Source organism: Dothidotthia symphoricarpi, assembly GCF_010015815.1.
Source record: "Dothidotthia symphoricarpi CBS 119687 unplaced genomic scaffold P153scaffold_19, whole genome shotgun sequence".
Classification (NCBI taxonomy): Eukaryota; Fungi; Ascomycota; class Dothideomycetes; order Pleosporales; family Dothidotthiaceae; genus Dothidotthia; species Dothidotthia symphoricarpi.
Window position 1 is genome coordinate 685,498 of NW_022985026.1, and position 21,214 is coordinate 706,711.

Here is a 21,214-nt window from a genome sequence, read left to right on the forward strand (position 1 = left end):
CAGGATTGTTCACAATGATCGGCTTGCAGACAAAGGAATATCGAACAGACAAAGCAACTTCACAAACGACTTATAGGCCAGTCTCCCATCGTTCATCATGTTTTTGTACACAGAGTTTTAAACAGAGATCAAGAGTCGAAATTGCGTATTTTCCAATATGACTACTTCATTGTATTCTACACGGTACGAAGAAATGATAGAACAGAATAGCCTGAACTTCGACGCACGCTGGGGAGAAAAAAGATCGATGAACACCCATCACATCCGACCAAAAAGTGCGTGTACAATACGTCGAACCATCGACGACGCTGGGGATTGCATGTGGAGGCTCTCACATAACGGTAAGACGCGAAGGCATTCTGTCAGTGTGCACATTGTAGACCGATATGCACAGTCGAAACAAGATGCATTGTTATTCGACAGGAAGGCCAAAGAAGACATCGAGATCAAAGAACCACTGCTTGGTTCCAGTAAACCTGATGCTCGAAGCGACTCTTTCTGGCTTGAAACACCAACCTCTGTCATAACAGAGAAGCAGTTCTGCGAAGTAGACACCCCTGGTGTTTGGTTCCAAGGGGAGAGTATCGATACATCATTGGGCCTCCTCGAAGGTGTTCTGGGCTGCGAATCTCATAGAATCGCACTCTGTAACACTTATCACGCGTACTCAATCTGGCAAATCGGTCGCGAATCCAACCCAGATATCAGTAACGCGCCTCTGGTTGCAAAGGTCAGCAACAAGGATTTTGTTGTGGTCCCAATCAGCGACGGCTGGGCCGACTGGGTCGAAATAGGTCAAGAACATGAGAAAAAGCAAGTACTTAGATCGAAGCGTGGCATGAAAGATACGGAAATTGATAAATTATACGGCAAGACATCAGGATTACAGAGTAAGGGCCGACACTGGTCTGTCATGGTTGTCGATGTTCGGGGTAAAACTTTCAAGGGAAGGTATTTCGACTCCTTCTGCACTGAGGTTACAAGCCATAATGCCACTGCGGCGTACACCGTCCTCAAGGGCTTGAGGGCGCTGGAGGCTCACGTCCAGCCTGAAGGTCAAGATGGTCGGGATATTGAACTCGTCGTTGATAAGAAAACTCCGCATCAAGGCCGAGATAACGTGAGCGGCGCCGCTGACGGAGGTGCTGCGTGTGGCCCCTTTGTATGGGCTATCACTAAAGAGATTCTGCAATTTATTGTGGATTGTCGTGAGGATGGAGCAGTTGTCACGGATATTGCGCTACCTGCTGGCTTTGGGAGGAGGTGGGCGTGGGATTCGAGGCATACAAGGATGGTTATCAGAAATCTCATTGAGAGAGAACGTAGGGTGAGGGTTCATCTCAATAAGGCGGGGAGGACGTACAAGTGGTTCGACGATGGCGGGGCACCTGGGTGGCAGACGTGGTTGAATACGAACGTGTCTGAGTTGTCGGAGAATTGGTTTTGGGATCCATATGAGCTGATGTCGGACAATCCTTGAGTGTAGTGGTGGGGGTACGGTGGGTTGTGTGTTAGGTTATCTTGTTGTTATTAGGGTTGATTGAAACTGTGTGCATGTTCGATTACCAAGACTTAGATCTGTATACATCAACCATAAATTACGGACGCATCTTGTGCCACGATAGACGTGAGCTTGTTCAGCCCTATGAGGTAGTGCTGACTAACATTTTTGCTAACCCAACCAACAAGAAGCAATCCACAGCTTATGCCCCCACCAGTGACTTTCAGACTAGCATTCCCCGGTGACCAGCACCTTCTGTCACCTTATTTACTACGTCATTGCCGTAACGTGCAGATAGCAGATCGCCAGCAGCCTGCTTCGTTTGGCGGGGCGGCTGAACACGACAGTACACCGTGGCGTCCTTCAATACCCTGATCGACGACGTGAAGAGGTCCTTCAGCTTCTTCAAGAACCATCCTCTCCTTGGCACAGACTCGCATCCTCCCCTAACCGAAGACGAACTACCCACAGACGTCCTTTCCAAAATCGCCAATTTCCTCCAGCAGCGCGGACTCGGCGACGTCGCTTCCTTTGTCACGAATCCTCGACTCGACGACCCGGCCTACCTCACTACCCTTGCCATCGTACTAGCTGCCGCGTTCGTCACCATGTCGTGGTTCTCTCGCACCGGCGGGAGCTGGGGCGGCCGTTTCTCGCCATTTGGCCGTCAGCCACCCAATGCAGGCGTGGTCAATGACTCGGACTTTTCCTACATCACAAACGACGACCTACGGCGGAACAATGGCTCGCAGGGGCCCGAGATCGTCGAGTGGGACGACAAAAACCCCGACCGTGAGACAGATGTACTGATCTTCAAAGAGAAGAGGACAAACTACCCCACGCATTTCGCCGCACACAGCATACGCGATGGAGATTTGAAGATCAGCACAGTGCGCCAGGCGGCGGCGAAGAAGCTGGGCGTCAGCGACCCGCGGCGGATACGCATGTTCTACAAGGGGCGCAACCTGAAGCACGACGAGCGGACTGCACGGGAAGAAGGCCTCCGCGGCGACGGCACAGGCAGCGAAATCCTGATCACAATCGGCGAGATGCCAGCTGGAGGTCTTGCGCCGGGCTCTGAAGATGTTTCGCAACGTGCCTGGAGTGACGGTGAAGACGAGGAAGACGACGACGAGAGTGGCGTCGACTCTGGCGCGAATACCACAGGCAGGAAGAAGTCCCGCAAGCGTGGTGGCAAGAAGAACAAGAAGAAGGGCTCCTCGGCGACTCCCTCGGGCACCTCAACCCCCGGTTACTCGAATGCCGCAGGCGCAGGCCCAGAATACCTCCCACTCCCCTCCCAGTTCAACGCAGCGCCGCGTCCAAGTCCCTCGCCAGCTCCGCGCGCTGCGACGCCGCAGACCGCAATGGGCAAGCTCGACGCTATTGGCAGCAAGTTCCATACCGAGTTCGTGCCGATGTGTGTACAGTTCATGGCGCACCCGCCCGAGGATAAGAGCAAGAGGGATTTTGAGTACAAGAAATTGAGCGAGACGATTCTTACACAGATTCTCATGAAATTTGACGGTGTGGAGACGGAGGGCGATCAGGATGCGAGGATGAAGCGAAAGGCGTTAGTGAAGGAGGTGCAGGGTATGCTGAACAAGCTGGATGAGACAATGAAGTAGGTTGGATAGATTGAGGAAGAAGTGGGGATGCTGTAAGCAGTGTGAATACTGCTTTGCTTAATACAGGCATGTATTTTTTGTTACTCCCATCATTGGTTGATTGTCTCTGTAGACTTGTGGCAGGCATCTAGCGAACGGCGTTGAAAGAAAGATCTTTATTCCACTCACTCATCTGCCTCCCATCTTGTTGTCTTTTTCAGGGTCACTTTCTCTTTCGCTCGTGTTCATTATGGCCAACAAGTGGATCATGTCCAAAGTTGCCTGTGTGGTTGTGTAGTGATGGGTGTGGGTCCGCTTGTTCAGGCCTCTCCAAGTCTTTCCCACGTCTATTCGGAAGAACAAATTCGTATCAGATTTGAAGATCTTCAGTTGTTCTCCTCCCCTTTCGTTCGTCTCGCAATCGACGGTCGTACACTCTCGAGTAGTGCATCCCCTTTGACGGCCTTCCCAAGACGTTCATCACTCCGAAGCGATTCCCTTCATCTTCCTAGCTCTCCGCTCGTTATCATGACCCCCTCTCCCGCCGCCAACGTGCTGGCACGTTATAAGACACGAGGAACGAAGCTATCTTGTAAGCAATGAAAGGAGCGATTCTACTTAAACTAAAAAGGGCGTACTTGCTTTCTAAACAAGCAGTCAACCGCAATTCCCCGTGAAGTAACAGATCAATATCGATATTTGTGCCACACTGCACAGAAGAGACTTGAGTAAGGCAGTGGCTCGAAAAGTTGATCCGCGCAGAGACGTCCAATCAGAATGGTAAAAAAATGGAGAAGTGAATGCTTGATGCATGCTGATATCTGTTAGTGCATGGTTCGTTGTTGTTGCCCGATTTACTTCACGGCAAGTACGGCCTCGCGTACTATTTAGCTGGGAGGCGACATGACGCTGAACTTTCGACACTCTCCACCCCTTCACCACATCTTATCATCCATTCCTTACCGCCAAAATGACACCTGGTTACCAGCCATACCACACTTCGCAGCATCGAGATGAGTTCAATTCGTGGGGATTTGACGAGCCGCAGCAACATTCAACTAACGATGTTGACGAGAGTACGCGCTCTTACCCTGTTCTTGCCCACACTCGGTTCATATACTGACATACATCTCAGGCGCTTTCTCGAATGCGAACGATGCTTCACTCAGTCGTCCGTCTTTACAAGCACAGCAATACTCTCAGATCGGCACAAGAGGGGCGGAACTGGTGCAGTCAGCAAACCAGTATGTTCTATCGAATACAAAACGTTTGGAAACTTTATGACGCTGATGTTCCAAACACAGGAACGACACTACCCTTCCTAGCAGTTCCGTGGTCAACGCAGCCGTTGATTTACCCTCGGGGTTCGATTTTGATGTGGACCAATTCCTCGCCGACTTACTGGCTATCGACCCAGATGAGGAAATTTTGTCATTTCATCAGGAGTTCAAGTATGTGCAAAGCCGTATCAAATGACCCACTTCCCAGCTGACTCCTAAACTGTAGCCCCGTTCACGAGGCAGAAGAACATCACGCGCTGGCATCTGGAAGCCATTCCGTGGAGAACACACCTGACGATCCGAGTCGTTATTTGTATACATCTCAGACGACGCACTCTCCAGATGCTGAACAAGTTTCCTCGATACCGCAAGCCAATTCTGCACCCATTGCCATTGTTTATGGAGGCGAGGGGTCCAGAGCATTTCTTTACGCATGCAACTTCCCATCATGTGTCAATCGACGGTTTGAAAGGCATTGGCAATGGGAGAGGCATTACCAGAGGTCACACGCGAACATTATCTATTGGTGTCCCATACAACATTGTCGCCGAAGCGCGAACAGGACCGACGTACCATTTCGAGACATGTTGAAATTGCGATCGCATGTATATAAGGCGCATCCGGGAATGTGCGAATCCAGAGGGGGTACAATGGAGCTCAAAAACAAAGACACTCTTTGATTCAGGGTGGATTCGTGTAGATGGTATTGTCCACGCATGTTATTGACATGTCCTGACTTCAACGGCGTCGATGATCGAGATGCAGAAGTGGATGGCGATGAAGGGAAATTCGGATGGTTTGGCATTTTACTAGACAGTTTGACACGGTTGATACTATGGCTCAGGATCAGCAATGGCAAGTACTAAATACGTTTTGCATAGTTCGACAAAGATCGCCGTCAGTTCACAAATATCTTGTTTGCGACCAAACAGGAATAGCTCAAAGTCCGCCTGTTTACAAGCATCCATACATGAGAGTATCGGGAGTGGATCAGGTGAAACTAAACAGTTGAAGCAAGTATGTGAGCACAAGGCTGGTTTCACAGAGACACCGCAGACCAGGAAGTCGTAGACGAAGGAAAAGTCGAAGACCTTAACGTGAAGTCGAATCAATCCGACGGACGAAGAGGTGGAACGAGTGCAGATTCATGGTAGAGATGATCTTCAGTCGTGGACCTGACAACGTGGCTGCATGTAGTCCTACGCTGAGAGGACCCAACAACGGGTAATCATGCTAACTACGCATTAACGTTTAATCCCGTGAGAGCCCTTCGGGCAGCAAGGAACGGACAGTTGGCCTATGCCGTTGAAACGTGGCGGATCGGCAGGCGTTGTCGCTTGAAGCAATGAATACACAACCTGGACGCATTACAGGCTAAGGATCCAAAGAAACCAGTAAGCATACGAGCGCAAAAGCTTGGGGTTGGAATATTGGTAAGATAGCTGCAGTACGTCATATTACCTCGTTCATTGGATGGATTACGCAGGCCACCGTTGTATCGTGGATCGTCGTTGTGTCAGCTTGGGCAAAATTTGGGAGTTCGGGACCTCGAACAGACGAGCGAATTGGAGTTCTCCAAGTCATCCACTATGCCACCTCATTCCAACATTCTCGTCACTCACAAGAGTGCGTGTTGTAAAGGACGGGGCCCCAAGTTATCTATCGTCACTGGTTTTTTTGCCCTCCAACGCCTCCAGGCAGTGCTACCCTCGCGCTGGCCTGGAGCTTGAGGCTGACAATTGAGCGCATAAACTTTATAAAGGATGAAATCCACTTATTTGGATAGAGCTGAACGTGAATACTGACCCGCCAAGTCTCTCCTCGTTTGTATCCATGTCTTCCAATACTTTTGGTAATCCCAACAACCCTGGGCCTGCACATTCAGGTCTTGTCACAGAGACTCAATATGTGCAAAGACATCAGCCCTTGATAAGCGGCAGTGCCAGTGAAAATGAATTGCCATCACTTCCAACGGGAAACTCAAGTATGAGAACTTTCAAAGCTAACGTCGATGGGTTCATTGACAGTCCAAACAGGCTTTTTGCGTTCTCCGACCGCCGTCCAGCCAGCATTTGCGAGAGTGTTAACATATTCTCCCAATCAGGTAGCGCCAGCCGCTGGGCCAATGCCTCTGACTACACAGTATGTTCTCTTCCCTAAATGGCAATGATATGCCCTCACTAAATCTGGAGACGCAGATATAGTATGAACACTATACACTCAGTTGCAGCATACCCTAGCTCAGCGAACACTCGGCACTGGCCTGTAAACGCTGAGGTTAGCAGCATGCAGAGCAGTTTGTACCAGGGTGATATTCTGGATCAATGGTGCCTTCAGTGAGTCTGGCAACATCAGCTACTGTGCTGGCGAACTGACTCTGAATTACAGTCCCGACGTACAGATTTCAGATTCGTTTTCGCCAGGAACAAGTCACCTTGATGCAGAGTATAATCAGTATACCAGTCACGCCGAATGCGCTTCGAACCAAGTCCAGACCACCAAGGATACCCAACAATCGTCATCTCCCAGTACTGGAGAGGCAATTCAGGGATCGGATGCCTTACCGTTTCGGCAATCAAGTCCAGAAGAGTCGGCCTTTGTCAAAATCGCCACTGTCTACAGCCCTGGTAGCTCTAGCACGGCGGTATTTAGCTGTCAATCCCCTGGATGCGCGGGCCGAACATTTAGTCGGTGGCCCGATTTCAAGAGGCACTATGACGGGGCGCATGCGCTTGAGAAGACCATTTACTGGTGCCATGTGTCTGAGTGCGAGCGTAGCGAGGCAGACGGGAAAAGTCCATTTCCAAGAAAAGATAAGATGAAGGACCATGTTAGAAAAGTGCACTCGATGGACTGTCCCTAGTGCAAGGAGACATGGTGATCGTTGTGGATGTATGGATTGTATTTGGCCTGATGCGTCTGCTTAGGTGGAGATTTCGACATGAATTGATGCACTCAAATTTTACATTTACCGGCGTTGGGGAAGGGAGGAAAGTTCAGGCGGGGTAGATTCGACAAGGATTCTCTTTACGGTCAGTTGAACATGGGTAGATCCGCCGGTTAAATGTGACAAAGACAGGATTAGACAACTGGTCACTGTGTCAGCTTATTGTCGGAAGCTTGAAGTGGTTGCGTGGTATTGAGCACAAGGAGGGTAAGGTGAATTTCGTGTCTCGCATGAGTTAAGCTCACGTATACTGTAGTTTGTCAAAATCTGATCGTTAAGAATGATGAGGATTAGACCCGTCGAGTCGATCGGAGAGTAGACATCGACATTACTAAGCAACATTCGAAGCCATGACGTTTTCCATTTTCCCCTCGGCAATATGAGCGTTCCGCATCAACTTTATCCTCAATCAAACACCCAAGCAGGACAAAACGACACAATGCCATCCTCACGACTAATCACCCGCTCTTCACGAGCTCTTCTCACATTCCAACGCCCAACTTATCGCTGCCTCAGCGTCTCCGCAGCTCGCAACAATGAGTTTGAGGCTCTCAACAAGCGTACCAACGACACCTCAGAAGCATATCGCAAATTCCAGAAGGAAAAGCCATTGAATCCGCATCTGACGAACACCACGTCCACTATCGCAAATGCGATGCCATCTGTTGGCAACGATGCGCCACCGCCTGAGCTCATCACAAACGTCGATCCCAAATTCACGCCCAAGGATTCTGTGCCAGAGAATACGCACAGGATGACGGGAGGTGCGCAGAGTAGCAAAGGTGGCGAAGTCAGTGGAAGCAACACAAAGCTTGATGTTGGTGAGACCAGCGCAAGCAACACGGAGCTCGGTGTTGGCGAATTGGAGGGCGCGAAGTTCAAGGTCGAGCCACTGAGACGCACAGGCGAGGACGCAAACACGATGAGAGCGAGGTTATTATGTCCGTTCCTTGCCCCCAGCTTGCCTTATATCTTCCTATATTCTTTATATTCATAGATAATGTTGCCGAACACAATTGCTAACGTTAAGCAGATCAGAGCCGCAAACGGGGCACCCTAGAAAGTGATCTCCTTCTCAGCACCTTCGCTGACGCCAAACTTGCCACTATGTCTACCTCCCTCATGAAGCAATACGACATCTTCCTCGACGAAAACGACTGGGACATATACTACTGGGCGACGCAAGTGCCTTCTCAGACCTCTCTTGAGACGGCGGAGGGCGCAGGCGGCGACCTTGCTACTGCGGCGGCGCAGGGCAAAGATATTCAGACGAAGGACGAGTGGAAGCGGGAACCTGCTACTGGGGAATGGGCGCAGACTGTGGGCACGTTCAAGCCAGCATACCGACCTGTGCCAAGTCGGTGGAAGGGCAGTGAGATCTTATCGTTGCTGAGGCGTCATGTTAAGGAAAGGAGTGCGGGCGGTGTTATGGAAGGCGAGGGGGCGACGAAGGCCGAAACAGAAGGTAAGGGGTTGGGAATGATGCCTCCTATTCGGAACTTCGATCAGGCTTAGAGGCTCGTTCCACTATGCTCGACCGGTGTCTGTAAGTTATGTAGAATGTTCTGTATAAGAAGCTGATTCCACTTGCGCCTAAGCTTTTGGCTACGTAATTTATTTGGCACGAATAAGTGGGTCGCGTGTGTTTCCGATATTTCTTCCCTTCCAACAACCCATTATTTTTGTATTGTGGTCATTTTGGGATGATATTTTACTGGCTACGTTGTGTTGCTGTATACTTCAAACAAACTCTAGTCATGCTCGCATTGAGACTAGTTTTAGACTCCCGTCCAACCCGTCATTCTTCTCAAACCAGTACGTCTACCGCTTCTCCTATACCTTTGCCATGCCTCGGTAAGCTAGTTTACTCTATTTCTAATGGTCACGCACACTCTTCGCGCACCGACACTAGGTCATATCCCGTCATCTTGTCCAATCCACATCGATGGTCCTACTCCACAACGTCGAATTACCGGCAGGGCAATTTCCCCACAAAGCTCCGTACATAGGATCCAGACTATTCCTCGGACTTCGGAGTCAATCTCATGCTCCCATTGGAGGAAGCACTACACATGACTCTATGTCGGGAAGAGAAGGTGTGCTGGAGGCGGAAGAGCTGCTACATTAGAACAAGGCTACATGTTTCAGAGAAACGGGTATCTAGATACCCTTGAAGATCCCTACCTGTCATCTATGCCATGAGTAGAGACGGAAGCGTTACTACTCATGTCGGAGTATTTCCCAGCGTATAAGAGTAGGGGTGGGCATTGAATTCTCCGAGAAGATATCAGCAAGCATCCCCTTCCCAACAACCCAGCATCTCGGGCACTCACCATGCGTCTTCCTTCTCTTCTTTCTCTGCTTTATGCCACCACGGCGCTGGCCGCCCTCCCTTACAAGGGCATAGACTGGTCGTCCCTGCTTATCGAAGAAAAAGCCGGCAAGGTCTACAAGAATGCCGCAGGACAAACCCAACCCCTCGAGACCATCTTGAAGAACACGGGCGTCAACACCGTCCGCCAGCGCCTATGGGTCAATCCTTCTGATGGAAACTACAACCTCGACTACAATATCAAACTGGCAAAGCGAGCCAAAGCCGCAGGCCTACAGATCTACCTAGACTTCCACTACAGTGACAACTGGGCGGACCCAGGCAACCAAGCCACGCCTGCAGCGTGGAAAGGGCTAGCCAAAGACGCCCTGGTCACGAAGATCTATGACTACACCAAGAGCGTCCTGGACACCTTCCAAACCGAAGGTATCCCCCTGAGCATTGTCAGCATCGGCAACGAAATCACACCAGGTCTACTCTTTCCCACCGGCCAACTAAGCGCCAGCAACGGCCCGGCAAATGTCGCCGCCCTGCTCAAGAGTGCTAGCAAAGCCGTCAAGGAGAGCCGCATCCGACCCACGCCCAAGATCATGATCCACCTCGACAGCGGCTGGAACTGGGAGACGCAAAAGTGGTGGTACAACACTGTCCAAGCCGGCGGCCTCTCGACGTCAGACTACGACATCCAGGGCCTTTCGTACTACCCGTTCTACAACCCTTCCGCTACCCTCGCAGCCATCTCAACCTCAATGGCCAACTTGGCCAAGACGTTCAACAAGGAGGTTATGATTGTCGAGACCAACTGGCCGTCGTCCTGCCCCAACCCGAAGTACGCGTTCCCTGAGGACACCAAGTGGGTTGACATCAGCGCATATGGTCAGGCACAGTGGATTAAGGAGTTGGGCAAGCGTGTCGCTGCAGTGCCGGGAGGAAAGGCAACAGGTCTCTTCTACTGGGAGCCTTCTTGGATCGAAAACCCAGGGCTTGGAAGCAGCTGTGACTGGAATTTGATGTTTGCGAACGACGGAACGGTCATGGAGGGCATGGCTGCGTACAAAACCATTTGAGAGGATCTGACCGCTGTTTTTGTTAGGTCGGCAACTCACCCTGTATAGTAGTACATAGTAGTGCTACAACGGGGAATTTGTATATAATTATTCATTTCTTCTAATACAAGACGCTCCAAAACTTTACGTGAGAGCTCTATTTGTCGTTCTCTGCTGTTACTGACAGATACTGTTGGTGTTGCTGTCGTTTTCCTGATGCATCGAATTTCCGACTCGTTCTCTTTTGTAACCAGGGGTGAGTCTTGTATTACTGGGTCAACCGAACAGGTCTGGAGTATTCGCCTCCAAGTCTGACTTCCGTGCTTACACTATGTTGCAACCACCGGAGATAGAACTCATGCGATAACCCACCCGACCGGAGGTGAGAGTACTTTACCTGAGTGAATGTGTGTCTATGCGAGACAATCAGCTTATGCCTTCGAATCGTGACTCCACGTGTTTCAGTTTGAGAACCTGTAATCAATAAATACAACTTTCATCTTTAGCCAAGTTTCACGAATAAATTATGTGAATCTGCGTACTATCAGATCGCTATTATCTATCAGAAGTCTCAAATTAGTACAATAGACATCGCGTCTTCACAGATAATGAGGGGACAGCATTGTTGGTTGAAGCATCTTTTGATGTTCGGGTTGTCAGAAAGAGTACATAGCACTAAGACTCCATAACCTCCCATGTCAAAAGCAGCCCAGTCCAGTCCGAATGTGCAAAGGAAGATGTGTGTCAGGTTTCATAATGGCATCGCAGCCTTCCGCTAAATGCCTTTTCGTAACCTTATGCGCCCCGCATTGCAGCTTTTGTTTACTGCTCCTCAGTGAACCCCTCGCCCTCAGCCGCTGGCTGGGCCTCACCCTCCTGTTGCTCCGCCTGCCTGGCCTGGTCCGCTGCCTGTTGGGCAGCGATGGCCTTGGCGCCGTAGTCCTGGGACATGGGCTGGACAACGGGCTGCTCCTCCTTGGGCTCGATGATGGTAACGGAGTCAGGGAGGGTCTTGGAGGGGCCGGACTTGCCCTCGGGGTCAGAGCCACGCATGATCTTGACCTTGATACCGAGCACACCCTGGCGGAGCAGGACGTGGCGGGTGGCATCATCGATGAAGTCCTTGGCAGGCTGACCGGAGTGGATCATGAAACCGTCCTGTTGCGTTGTTAGTTCGCGACTCAAAGTGCGACCAATGTGTATATGCGTACGGTGAACTTCATGCTCTTGGCACGGGCGGCCCTCAGCTTTCCGGAAACGACGACCTCGCAACCCTTAGCACCAGACTCCATGATGAACCTCAGCACACCATAGCAGGCCCTTCGTACGGCCAAGCCGTTGAGCAGCTTGTATCGGAGGGACTCGCACTGGGCGACGGCGGAGAGACCACGGTTCTGGACCTTGGCGGCGTAGAGGGAGACGGAGTTCTCGGGGAACTTGAAGCGCTTCTGGATGAGCGAGGTGAGCTCACGGATGCGGCGGCCCTGCTCTCCGAGAACCTCTTGTGTGTGGGTGGCGCGGATGATGATGTCGGTGACGGTGGGGGTGACGCGGACCTCGACGCCCGAGTAGCCCTCCTCAGCCAGCTCGCGCTGGAAGAACTCGTTCAGCTCGGCATAGAAAACACCGTCTGTGGGAGCAATGTTAGCTAATGTCCTGTGTGCGCCGTGTGCCTATCGTCTCTCGCGCCCGCTCTCTCCAAATCCCTTGCCAATTCTGCAGCAACACATGTTTCTCGTTTTCCACGCTCCAATGCTCGTTCCAGCTCTCTCGGTGAAGAAAAGGGTGTATCATACCAGCGACGAACTTTCTCCTCTTGGAACTGCATATTGTCAGTCGGTTGCTCTGGAGCATACAGCATTGCGATAACACTTACATTGCTCCCTGGGTAGTGGCCATTTTGTCGGACTGTCGGTTAGTGTATCTGAGGTTCCGGGTAGAATTCAGAAATCAGGAAAGCCGTGTTGTCGTGGTCGTGAAATCGCAATGATAGAGCAATTTGTGAAGTGTTAAGCGAGTGTGAGATATGCACGGACCATGAGCTAGATACTGGCACAACCCCACCTTCAGAAGAGATTCATGAAGTGAACATTGAATCAGCACAGAAGGATACAACTGAATTAACTTCTCTAGTACCCTCCTATTTCTCACCGCTGTAGTTGCTTGCGCAAGATTTGTGTAGAAGCTGTAAAGGAAACTCTAGCTTTCTGAGTCTGCTTCTCGATCGGTCGAAACACCAACATCAAACCTACTCAAAGTCGGACATGCTATTGTGTATTCGGGAACTCATACCGGCCCTGTACCCGCTTCTAGAAGAGCTCCATGTTGTGAATAGAATATTAACAAGTTCTTTGAGAGGCAGAGGTTTTGACAAATCCTCATTAACATATACAGTAATATCACAGTAGATGCATAACCGTCGCCAAACGCCACAACTCGCAACCCCAATTACGAACACCTCTCTCAGTATATGAACGTCCTCCCGTCCTCATCTAGTCGATCTCATCAGTGATGCTCGATTGGGTCCTCCACCAAGAGCGGCTCAGGCTTCCTCTCCACACACGCCTTAAGCGGCGGCTGAATGAGATCATTGAACAAAAACGTGCCATACACCAGTGCTGCAAAGCCCACAACCTGCAGCCACTTGAACGTTTCCCAGCCAAGGCCCAGACTGAAAACCCAGATAAAAAGTGTACGGCAAGTATCGATCGTCGAGCGCGAGGTAGCGGAAACGGTGCGTGTCACAGAAAGACCGAAGAAGTTAAAGCCACTGGGTTATGTTAGTGAAAAGTATAGATGGGGAGGGAAATAGACATACCCGATGCTTATCATAATCAAGATGGAAGATACGGCAATGGCGCGGGAGTGCGTCATCTGGTAGAAACCTTCCTTCGCGTTGAAGTATCCGGTGCCAATGGTCAAGTGCAGGATGACCATACCTATGGCCGTTACCAGGAACCCGAACACGCCCTCCCAACCAACGACCTTGATGGGCTCCATAGCGTACTTTGCCATGATCTTCTCCTCGAGCACGAACTGTGTTGCGGTGAAGATCTGCGCGCCTGCAATGAGAGCAATGCCGATGACAGTCATAACGGCTTGCGACTTGATGGGGTCCGCAGTCATCTCGTGAAGAGACTGATGTGATGGTGTCGCCTTGTCGTCCTTGGTGGTTGCGCCTGCCAGTCCGACAATTGCGACACCGAATACAACAACGAAGAGGGAGAACCACTTGTACAGTCCAAGATGGCGCTTCAAGAACCAGACACTGAAGAGTCCAACGAACAGAACCAACGCGCCTCTCGTCATCTGGTAGATACTGGCTGCCACAAATAACAGTCCGACATTCATAAGCGTTGTACCCGCGATATCACAACACGCTGGCAATGCCAACAAGAAGATGTTTTTGCCCTCCAGTGGTATCCTACCCTCATCGTCGGCATGCGCAGGCTTCAACGGGTTCGCGACCTCTGCCGTATCACTACCATCCGAACCCAGTGTAGCAGAGTCACCTCCACTGGGGTTGTTGGGGATAGTTTCATAGCCTGCCCTGTGGCTGGCATAGCGTTGCCACAGTGTGAACGCGCCGATGACAAGCCAGCAGCCCATTTCACCTATGAACATCTGCAGGGTTTGAAGCACGGGTTGCTCGAAGTGTTTACGGTATTTGGGCGTCGGCGAGTCGCAGTTCCCTACGCATTGCATGTCCTGATTACAGTCATTAGCAGGGAAGCTTGAGAGGACCATCATGTTAGGCGCGTACTTGGTATTTGGTCAACAGAGTGTTGCAGCAACCCGTCAACAACATCATGCCCACAAGGACCGGAACCATAGCTTTGACCGCCATGATGGGTGAGTCGCGCTCTGCCGGTGTGACTCGCGCAGGCTTATCGAGCTTCGCGATGCTGAGCGAAGAGGAGGTTGATGTTGTTTGGAGGATGGTGGAAGTCAGATGGAGCTTTCAGAGCTGCGGAGGGTTCTACTAGACAGCTTCGAGCTGCTCCCGTGACGGGTGACTTGAGTGAGGCGCGTGAGGCTGGGTGATGTCGCGGTCCGATAAGATAGGACCATCTCGTGCCGGTCTAGCGCGTCAGGTGGGTACTCACGCGCCAAACCCCCACACCCCGGATTTGCCATTCACGCCAGATGTCGCTATTGAAGTTGCATTTCACGATCAGTTCTCTTTGTTCAGGATAACGTTACATACAATTCGTGACACTACGAACTACAACCCCCTTCGTAGTTGCCACTGAAATGCTTTTTCAACCCCAGTCTGGTCCTCATTCGGATGACCCACACGCGTGATCAGTGCGGCCAGGCAGCCTCACGTGCGTATGGTGCACTGCCGCTATGTCCGTGAAATGACGAGTATCAAGGCTGTAAATTTGGGTATCAAATAACTGAGACTAGTGTTGTTTGCACGCCGTACTTAGAACATCGAACGATTGCTCTCTCATTTCGAGCCTCAGGCTCATCATGTCCCAAGAAGTGTGCGACTCTGAACAAAAACACGACCATCGCATCTCTACAAAAACCACCTAAAGTCAGGGTTCTTCGGCCCATCCCTCAACTTCTCCGTACTGACATCTCTTGCAGTCAGGTTGACGCCCTGCTTCTTGTTCCTCCTCTTGTTGTCAATCGTCATATAGACACCCAACAGCAACGCACACAAACTACCCATCGCACCAAACGCCGCCGTAGTAGCCAACGCGGGAATGTATTTTGGCGCATCTTGCGTACGGAAGATGTTCGAACTGACCACGCCCATCAAATTTGCGAGAGGCACTCCGATGGAAGTAAGCGTGACACGGCGATTCTCATCCGCGACGTTGTTGTTATACCATGTAGAGAGAAGAACAGACGGTGCGGATGTGCCCCAAGTCATCATGAAGCAGGCGAAATACGCAACGGTGAGAGAGTTTGCTACGTCGATTGTAGCGTAAATAACGAACCCGACGAACGTCAGAAGGAAACCGAGCGCGATGAACGGAAATCGAAGTCTGGTATAATCGGACGCAAAAGCCAGAATGAGCAGTACAACAGCACCCACGACGTTAGGCGCAACCGTGTAGAGGTTCGTCTTGACTTTGTTGTATCCGAGGCGCTGGACAATTTGCGGAAGGAAGAGCGAGACGGACTGCAGGGGGACTCCGAGGCAGACTTCGATGGCGAGGAAACCGTATGTGGCAGGCATCTTGAAGATGGCGAGGGAATCCCTGAGGTTGAACTTCTCATTGACGACTGCGGAACTATCGACCTGGATACGGGCGTAGGCAAGCTTCTTCTCAGCCTCGGTGAGGAAACTGGCTTCGTATGAGTTTTTGGGGAGATACCAGTAGGCGAAGAAGGAGACTATTTTGGTCAGTATTGCTCACGAGGTAGCGCAAGATGCGAAACATCAAGATTCACTTACAGCAAACGGTGAGAGATCCCTCAATGATGAACAGGAATCGCCATGAGTCGAGGCTTGACTTGATTTGGAAAACACCGAAAGCGAGCAGGCCAGAGAATGCGTTGGCAATGTTCGACGCTGCATAGAAGATGGCGAGGCGCCGAGCGAGTTCACCACGTCGGTAGAATGTGGTCAAGTAGTAAATGACCAGTGGGAAGAAGGCAGATTCGGCCATGCCTGTATGGTGTTAGTCTGAAGTTACTATCTTAGATCTCTCAAGTACGTGAAGCAAGCTTTTCAAGCTTTGTTGGCATACAACGCAAGCTTGAAAATAGCCAGCTTGGCGATACCAACTGATCTCAATACCAACGATTGACTTACCTAAAAACCATCTCAGCGCCATCATTCCACTCCAGTTGTGCACACACGATGCCAACAGTGTAAAACTCCCAAAACAGAACATCATGATGGGCAACACGCGATTCGGTCCATATTTCTTTCCCAGCATGCCAATCGGCGGCGCAAAAATGACGTAGGGAACGTAGAAGATGGACAGCATGGTGTTGTACTGATTCCCCTTGAACCCAAGATCTTTGTCCATGCCATCTGTTTTCGCGTTGCCTAGATTACCCTTGTCGAGCGCGTTGAAGAGGTACATGAGGGCCAGCATGGGTAGAATCCGCAAGTCGAATTTCCAGCATAGTGCTTTTTCGTGCTCGAAGTTCAGTTCATGGTTCGAACCTTGGATAGGAGCGGCATAGTTCCTGGATGATGAAAGGGAACTAGTGACTTCAAGGTCGTCCTTTGCGAGCTCAGGGTCCTTGGACATGTTGGCGAACGGCGATTATGGCAGCTGACGACAGGGTAGACAACGAGGATGACGAATTGCCGAGTATCAAGACACACTGCGATGTGCTTGTAGCTTCGCTATTATGCAAGGGAAGTTGTCTTTAGATGAAGGCACGATCGAATGTGAGATGAGGACGATCAGTTCTATTCAAAGCTTTTGTACAGTCGCGTTAAACCATGAGGCCGGAAAAGTAGGCTCACGGACGTGGCCGTTGGGTGACATGGCGTTGCAAAAATTGCCTTATCTGCGTGCAGAACCTAAGCTAGACAATGGTTGAGTGGCAAAATTCTCACTTCTCCGCTGGATTGCTTCACGGTATGCATCGGGGCGGTTTGCCGATCTGATTATTGAGCCAATCCACAGATAATACATGCGTGTGCGGCGCTTTTGAGTTTGCTTGTTTGGTTCGCATCGTCGGTCTGGCGTCTTTCCAGAAGACAAGATCGACATGTCAAGACTTGATAAGACACGGTCCGTCGGTTTGTGTCGGAATGTCGTGAAAAAATAAGCTTCGAAAGGCGCCACATAACGGCCTCGGGCATGCGATTTCTCGTGTAACATCAGAAAACAGAGCGTTCTCATGAATGTATTCGCGATGTCAAGATACGGACAGGAAACAAGGTCAACTCGGTAGTGGGGTAGGATCGCTCCACCTCATTCCCCGCATTAGAGCCGAACAATTCAGCGCGCCCGGTTCTCATCAACCTCAAAAACGACATTCGACAACATGCGAAACAAATTACAAGAACCTATCTTAACAAAGCTTGAGAGTCTCAAAGTCAGCGCTATGTGCTGAAATCCTGGCATTGTTGTATGGCTGATAATTAAGATGTTGGAAGCCATCGATAAGTTGAGAGTAGGTCGATGTAACGCGAGATAACGAGCTGCAGGAGGTAAATCACTGCTGGCTTGAGTCCAGACTCCCTGTCTGCAGCAACCAGGTTGTTTGTGACCTCATGTTCGACATGCCAACCATTACAAGTCATCTACGCTGCACCAGAAATTAGATAAGAAACTCTTGCTTGCGCAATAGCAGCTCCAAAACACAACTCTATGTTTAGTGGTGATGTGAATTTCGAACTGTCTCTCAACAAATCGATCCCTTAAAGAGTTACCAGCCTTTTTAACTGGTGCTCGCCAGAGTGTGCACTGTGCCTGGCGGCCGAACACCCTGCATTTGACACCAGTCCGGGAAGCCGACTTGGCACGTATGGGGGTTATCGGGGAGCTGATACGGTATCGGAGCCCCAGCTTCGGCGTCCCCACAGCTGATTATGTGCGTGTGGACAAACAAGGATTACCCCAGGTTCGTCGGCATGTGAAAACGTCTTCGCTTGTATGCGAGTGTAAGCGTTCGCAAAATTGTGGTGCCACTCTTATCGCAACGCTGTGGTGGATGAATTCACGGGATAATTATGCTGAAATATCGCAGTGGAAGGTGGAACGTGTAGGATGAAGAAAAGTCAATGTTATGTATTGTTATTGCCATTCTGCTACATGTCGCGCTCGCGACCTACAAGAGAAATCGATATCTTTAAGGCTGTCTATGTAAGTAAAATATTGCCTCCTGTAAGAATCTCACTCGTTGTTCTAGCCATGGAGGCTCACACGAATAAAATCCAAGGACCCAAAAAACAAAAAACAAAAAACAACACGTAGTGCGCTCCAAGTGCAGCACGCAGTCGCCGACAAAACGCCATGGGGTATCCGTGCGAGGCTTTTCCTCTAGAACGCCAAACTGAATTGCAGATTAGAAGCCTAAAAAGTAGACATAACGTGCGAAAGCTAAAAACACCCTTCACTGATTGTGCGCTACCTCCTTGCCTTTAGATGAATGGGGATGTAAGAGATTGACAGTGGGGCGCCATTTGGTCACATTCGTGACATTGAAGTGCAGCGGCTCCTTAGGCCCCTTCTCCCTCATAGGCATCTTTCGCTTCGAGCGCCCTGAGACATACATGGGCTGCTGTGCATGACCACTGGCATTGACACTGGGCATACTTTGCTTGGCTCTGAGCTTCGGTTTTTTGTCGCGGTGCTCATCGTCTGTAATGTCTGTCTCGAAGCTCCGCAAGCTACTCCTTTCCAGTGAGAATCGAGAACTGCTGGAATGAGACGATGACTGCGTCGGTACGCGCTCGAGTATGCGGTCGATTGGGGTCCGCATCATAGAGCGGTTTGATGATTGCGTTTGTGCACGTTCGATTGGGCTTAGCATGGCGGCTGAATCGGCGAGGACATCTAGTTTTGAGAGCGCCCTATCCACCACCGAGTGAGTTCGAGACGAATACGTAGGAGGAGGATCCTGGTAGTCATACATGATCTCCGAATCCAAGCTCTTATATTTGGCCATGCCGTCCAGCTCATCATCGGGGTTCCAACAGGATTCGTCGAAGCCATTCGCAGGAGGCAGAAGCCGGATTTCATGCCAGGTCACATCCTCGTATTGCAGGGCAATATAGAGAATGTCTCCTTGCATTTTGTCATGTGCAATGCAGTGATCCTCAAGAAAGGGGTAGTTCCACAAATCGCGGTGAATCAAGTCTGGCGGAAGAAGCGTGAGAGTCATACGACCAAAGGGCTCGTCAGTTGGACGATGGCCGGTCATCGGCATCCATGGTCTGCCACGAATGACATCTTTGAACATGGCCTCGATACGGTGGGAAAAGCAGGCGCTGTCCTGATCTGGGAAATCGAGGTTCTGGTGTAGCTTGCGGGACGCACATCGTTTGTAACCGGTAGAATCTGGGTTGAAGGCATATCTCTGCGATTTCTGTGGCACGAAGATGATGCGAACGTTCCACGAGAGGGGGTACTTCTTGTCGGTGCGGATTGGAAGCTGACCAAGTGTGCTTGGTGGTTGCATCAGGAGTGGGAGCTGTGGAGTAGGTGGTGCGCGGGGCGTTGATAGGCGTGCTCTGGGTGGTGAGGCAACGGGTGTCACGTTCCTCGATGGCCCACTGCTGTGTTCGACCCGGTCGATCCGGTTCTCGAGCTCCATGGTGACCTCATCCACCATCGTCAGGCGCTCCTGTACCGCCTTGATCTGATTGCTGAACTCTGTCGTCCTGTCGACGACAGCCTCGACTCTATCGTCCATAGATATTTTCAACAGCTGCATGTTGCCGTACATGCGTGCCTCCAGTGCTTTGTATGTTCGAAAATGCTCTTCTCGAGCCATCCTCTCCCTGAGTAGCTCCTGCTTCAGCTCTTGCTCCAGGCTCTCGTATCGCCTGACCTCATGCTTCAGTTGCTTCATCTGCTCTACGACCCGAATGTATTCTTCCACTGAGACTGTGGACACTGGTTGTGCTTCATGATGCCATGCCTGGTGCCCGCACCCGCAACGAGAACGCACTACCGGATCTGGGTAGAAACTGCGGCAGGCACAGCGCTGACGAGAGCCATGGCCTGCCTCGGGCTCCGGCGCGATGAAGCCGCATTCGCCGCGGGGTAGCTGCGCCCCATCGCTACTTGCGGACTTTTGAGGCAAGTCGACGAGGCCCTGCGCGTAGCTATGGAACATTAGGAGTCGACCCAGGGCGATGGTCGTTGGAAGCCTTGTTGAATAATGGACAGCTCATGGAAAGTTGCAGTCGACACGCGTGAACAGCAGCAGAAGGAGTGGATTCTGGAGAGCAACGAGCGCCCAGCCAAGAGCCTGAAGGAGAAGTGTTAGCTTGGGGGGTCCGGCCTTTTACGGTCGACGCGAAGAAGCAACAATAAACGTCGACTAGAGTGCTGGGGCTGGCGTACATAGATAAGCAATCACAAACTCACAATCAGAACCACAGCGACGGGAGCATCCGAGACGGCGGCCGTACAACCGAAGCGACCAGAACACAAGGGGTCAGGGCGTGTGTACCCGTGGGCGAAAAGGGACTTTGGAAGCAGTAAGGAGCGTGATATTCATCAGCAGAGCGGGCCGTGGAATGTGCAGGTACTCTTTCTTTTTAGCAGCGGACTAGCTCCCGCGCCCGGAGAGGTCAGCCCTGTCATGCTAGGCGCAGGGTCGCTGGTGGGCTCTGCTGAAAGCTGGAGATGGGGTGTGGTGTGTGTTGCCGTGTCGTGGCCGCCTTGCCAAGAGCAAAAGATAAGACGCATTCGTCAGAAAAGGCGCGGATGGCAAGGGGCGCGTGGGATTACCACGACCATTCATCATGCGCCGCAGGCCAACCCCCCTTCCTATTGCGTGCCTGTCGAGGGCTGATTGTACACATGTAGAAGCCCACTGCAAGCAGCCGCATGCTTCCTGCAGG

General features: G+C 51.1%; 8 protein-coding genes across 8 annotated transcripts; 5 read left to right on the top strand and 3 right to left on the bottom strand.

Moving 5' to 3' along the window:
* Window positions 1–157: 157 nt before the first annotated feature.
* P153DRAFT_389291 (uncharacterized protein) lies at window positions 158–3,260 on the top strand (the record flags this gene model as incomplete). The annotated part of the gene is made up of 3 exons (XM_033670828.1): window positions 158–1,417; window positions 1,849–3,125; window positions 3,242–3,260. 3 exons carry the CDS (start codon window positions 158–160, stop codon window positions 3,258–3,260), a joined length of 2,556 nt encoding a protein of 851 aa, XP_033520230.1.
* Window positions 3,261–3,871: 611 nt separating this feature from the next.
* P153DRAFT_94779 (uncharacterized protein) lies at window positions 3,872–5,145 on the top strand. Its single transcript, XM_033673514.1, has 5 exons — window positions 3,872–3,888; window positions 3,937–4,184; window positions 4,244–4,352; window positions 4,413–4,559; window positions 4,615–5,145. Exons 2-5 carry the CDS (start codon window positions 4,079–4,081, stop codon window positions 5,066–5,068), a joined length of 816 nt encoding a protein of 271 aa, XP_033520231.1. The 5' UTR covers window positions 3,872–3,888; window positions 3,937–4,078; the 3' UTR covers window positions 5,069–5,145.
* A 1,312-nt stretch (window positions 5,146–6,457) lies between these two features.
* P153DRAFT_94865 (uncharacterized protein) lies at window positions 6,458–7,608 on the top strand. Its single transcript, XM_033673515.1, has 2 exons — window positions 6,458–6,724; window positions 6,777–7,608. Exons 1-2 carry the CDS (start codon window positions 6,594–6,596, stop codon window positions 7,249–7,251), a joined length of 606 nt encoding a protein of 201 aa, XP_033520232.1. The 5' UTR covers window positions 6,458–6,593; the 3' UTR covers window positions 7,252–7,608.
* A 166-nt stretch (window positions 7,609–7,774) lies between these two features.
* On the top strand, window positions 7,775–8,850 carry P153DRAFT_299017 (uncharacterized protein; the record flags this gene model as incomplete). The annotated part of the gene is made up of 2 exons (XM_033664252.1): window positions 7,775–8,117; window positions 8,366–8,850. The coding sequence occupies 2 exons, from the start codon at window positions 7,775–7,777 to the stop codon at window positions 8,848–8,850; spliced, it is 828 nt and encodes a 275-aa protein (XP_033520233.1).
* Window positions 8,851–9,506: 656 nt separating this feature from the next.
* Window positions 9,507–10,868, top strand: P153DRAFT_94870 (glycoside hydrolase family 53 protein). Its single transcript, XM_033673516.1, has one exon. It carries the CDS (start codon window positions 9,670–9,672, stop codon window positions 10,732–10,734), a length of 1,065 nt encoding a protein of 354 aa, XP_033520234.1. The 5' UTR covers window positions 9,507–9,669; the 3' UTR covers window positions 10,735–10,868.
* Window positions 10,869–11,338: 470 nt separating this feature from the next.
* P153DRAFT_369843 (ribosomal protein S3) lies at window positions 11,339–12,661 on the bottom strand. The gene is made up of 4 exons (XM_033668872.1): window positions 12,590–12,661; window positions 12,510–12,535; window positions 11,925–12,343; window positions 11,339–11,871 (listed from the first exon to the last, which is right to left on the bottom strand). The coding sequence occupies exons 1-4, from the start codon at window positions 12,610–12,612 to the stop codon at window positions 11,536–11,538; spliced, it is 804 nt and encodes a 267-aa protein (XP_033520235.1). The 5' UTR covers window positions 12,613–12,661; the 3' UTR covers window positions 11,339–11,535.
* A 557-nt stretch (window positions 12,662–13,218) lies between these two features.
* P153DRAFT_298810 (MFS general substrate transporter) lies at window positions 13,219–16,934 on the bottom strand (the record flags this gene model as incomplete). The annotated part of the gene is made up of 7 exons (XM_033664235.1): window positions 13,219–13,483; window positions 13,532–14,421; window positions 14,477–14,671; window positions 14,697–14,784; window positions 15,243–16,065; window positions 16,127–16,342; window positions 16,487–16,934. The coding sequence occupies 7 exons, from the start codon at window positions 16,932–16,934 to the stop codon at window positions 13,219–13,221; spliced, it is 2,925 nt and encodes a 974-aa protein (XP_033520236.1).
* Window positions 16,935–18,417: 1,483 nt separating this feature from the next.
* On the bottom strand, window positions 18,418–20,481 carry P153DRAFT_324132 (uncharacterized protein; the record flags this gene model as incomplete). The annotated part of the gene is made up of 2 exons (XM_033665233.1): window positions 18,418–19,213; window positions 19,274–20,481. The coding sequence occupies 2 exons, from the start codon at window positions 20,479–20,481 to the stop codon at window positions 18,754–18,756; spliced, it is 1,668 nt and encodes a 555-aa protein (XP_033520237.1). The 3' UTR covers window positions 18,418–18,753.
* Window positions 20,482–21,214: the final 733 nt, after the last annotated feature.

What these genes read in the sequence shown, in the direction of transcription:
- P153DRAFT_94779 (XM_033673514.1), top strand. Translation starts at nt 4,079, where the DNA reads ATGACACCTGGTTACCAGCCATACCACACTTCGCAGCATCGAGATGAG. An exon ending in AACTAACGATGTTGACGAGA is followed by an intron (nt 4,185 to 4,243) that starts GTACGCGCTCTT and finishes CATACATCTCAG; the next exon opens with GCGCTTTCTCGAATGCGAAC. An exon ending in TCATTTCATCAGGAGTTCAA is followed by an intron (nt 4,560 to 4,614) that starts GTATGTGCAAAG and finishes CCTAAACTGTAG; the next exon opens with CCCCGTTCACGAGGCAGAAG.
- P153DRAFT_94865 (XM_033673515.1), top strand. Translation starts at nt 6,594, where the DNA reads ATGAACACTATACACTCAGTTGCAGCATACCCTAGCTCAGCGAACACT. An exon ending in CTGGATCAATGGTGCCTTCA is followed by an intron (nt 6,725 to 6,776) that starts GTGAGTCTGGCA and finishes TCTGAATTACAG; the next exon opens with TCCCGACGTACAGATTTCAG.
- P153DRAFT_94870 (XM_033673516.1), top strand. Translation starts at nt 9,670, where the DNA reads ATGCGTCTTCCTTCTCTTCTTTCTCTGCTTTATGCCACCACGGCGCTG.
- P153DRAFT_369843 (XM_033668872.1), bottom strand. Translation starts at nt 12,612, where the DNA reads ATGGCCACTACCCAGGGAGCAAT. An exon ending in GAGGAGAAAGTTCGTCGCTG is followed by an intron (nt 12,344 to 12,509) that starts GTATGATACACC and finishes TTGCTCCCACAG; the next exon opens with ACGGTGTTTTCTATGCCGAG. An exon ending in CCAAGAGCATGAAGTTCACC is followed by an intron (nt 11,872 to 11,924) that starts GTACGCATATAC and finishes ACAACGCAACAG; the next exon opens with GACGGTTTCATGATCCACTC.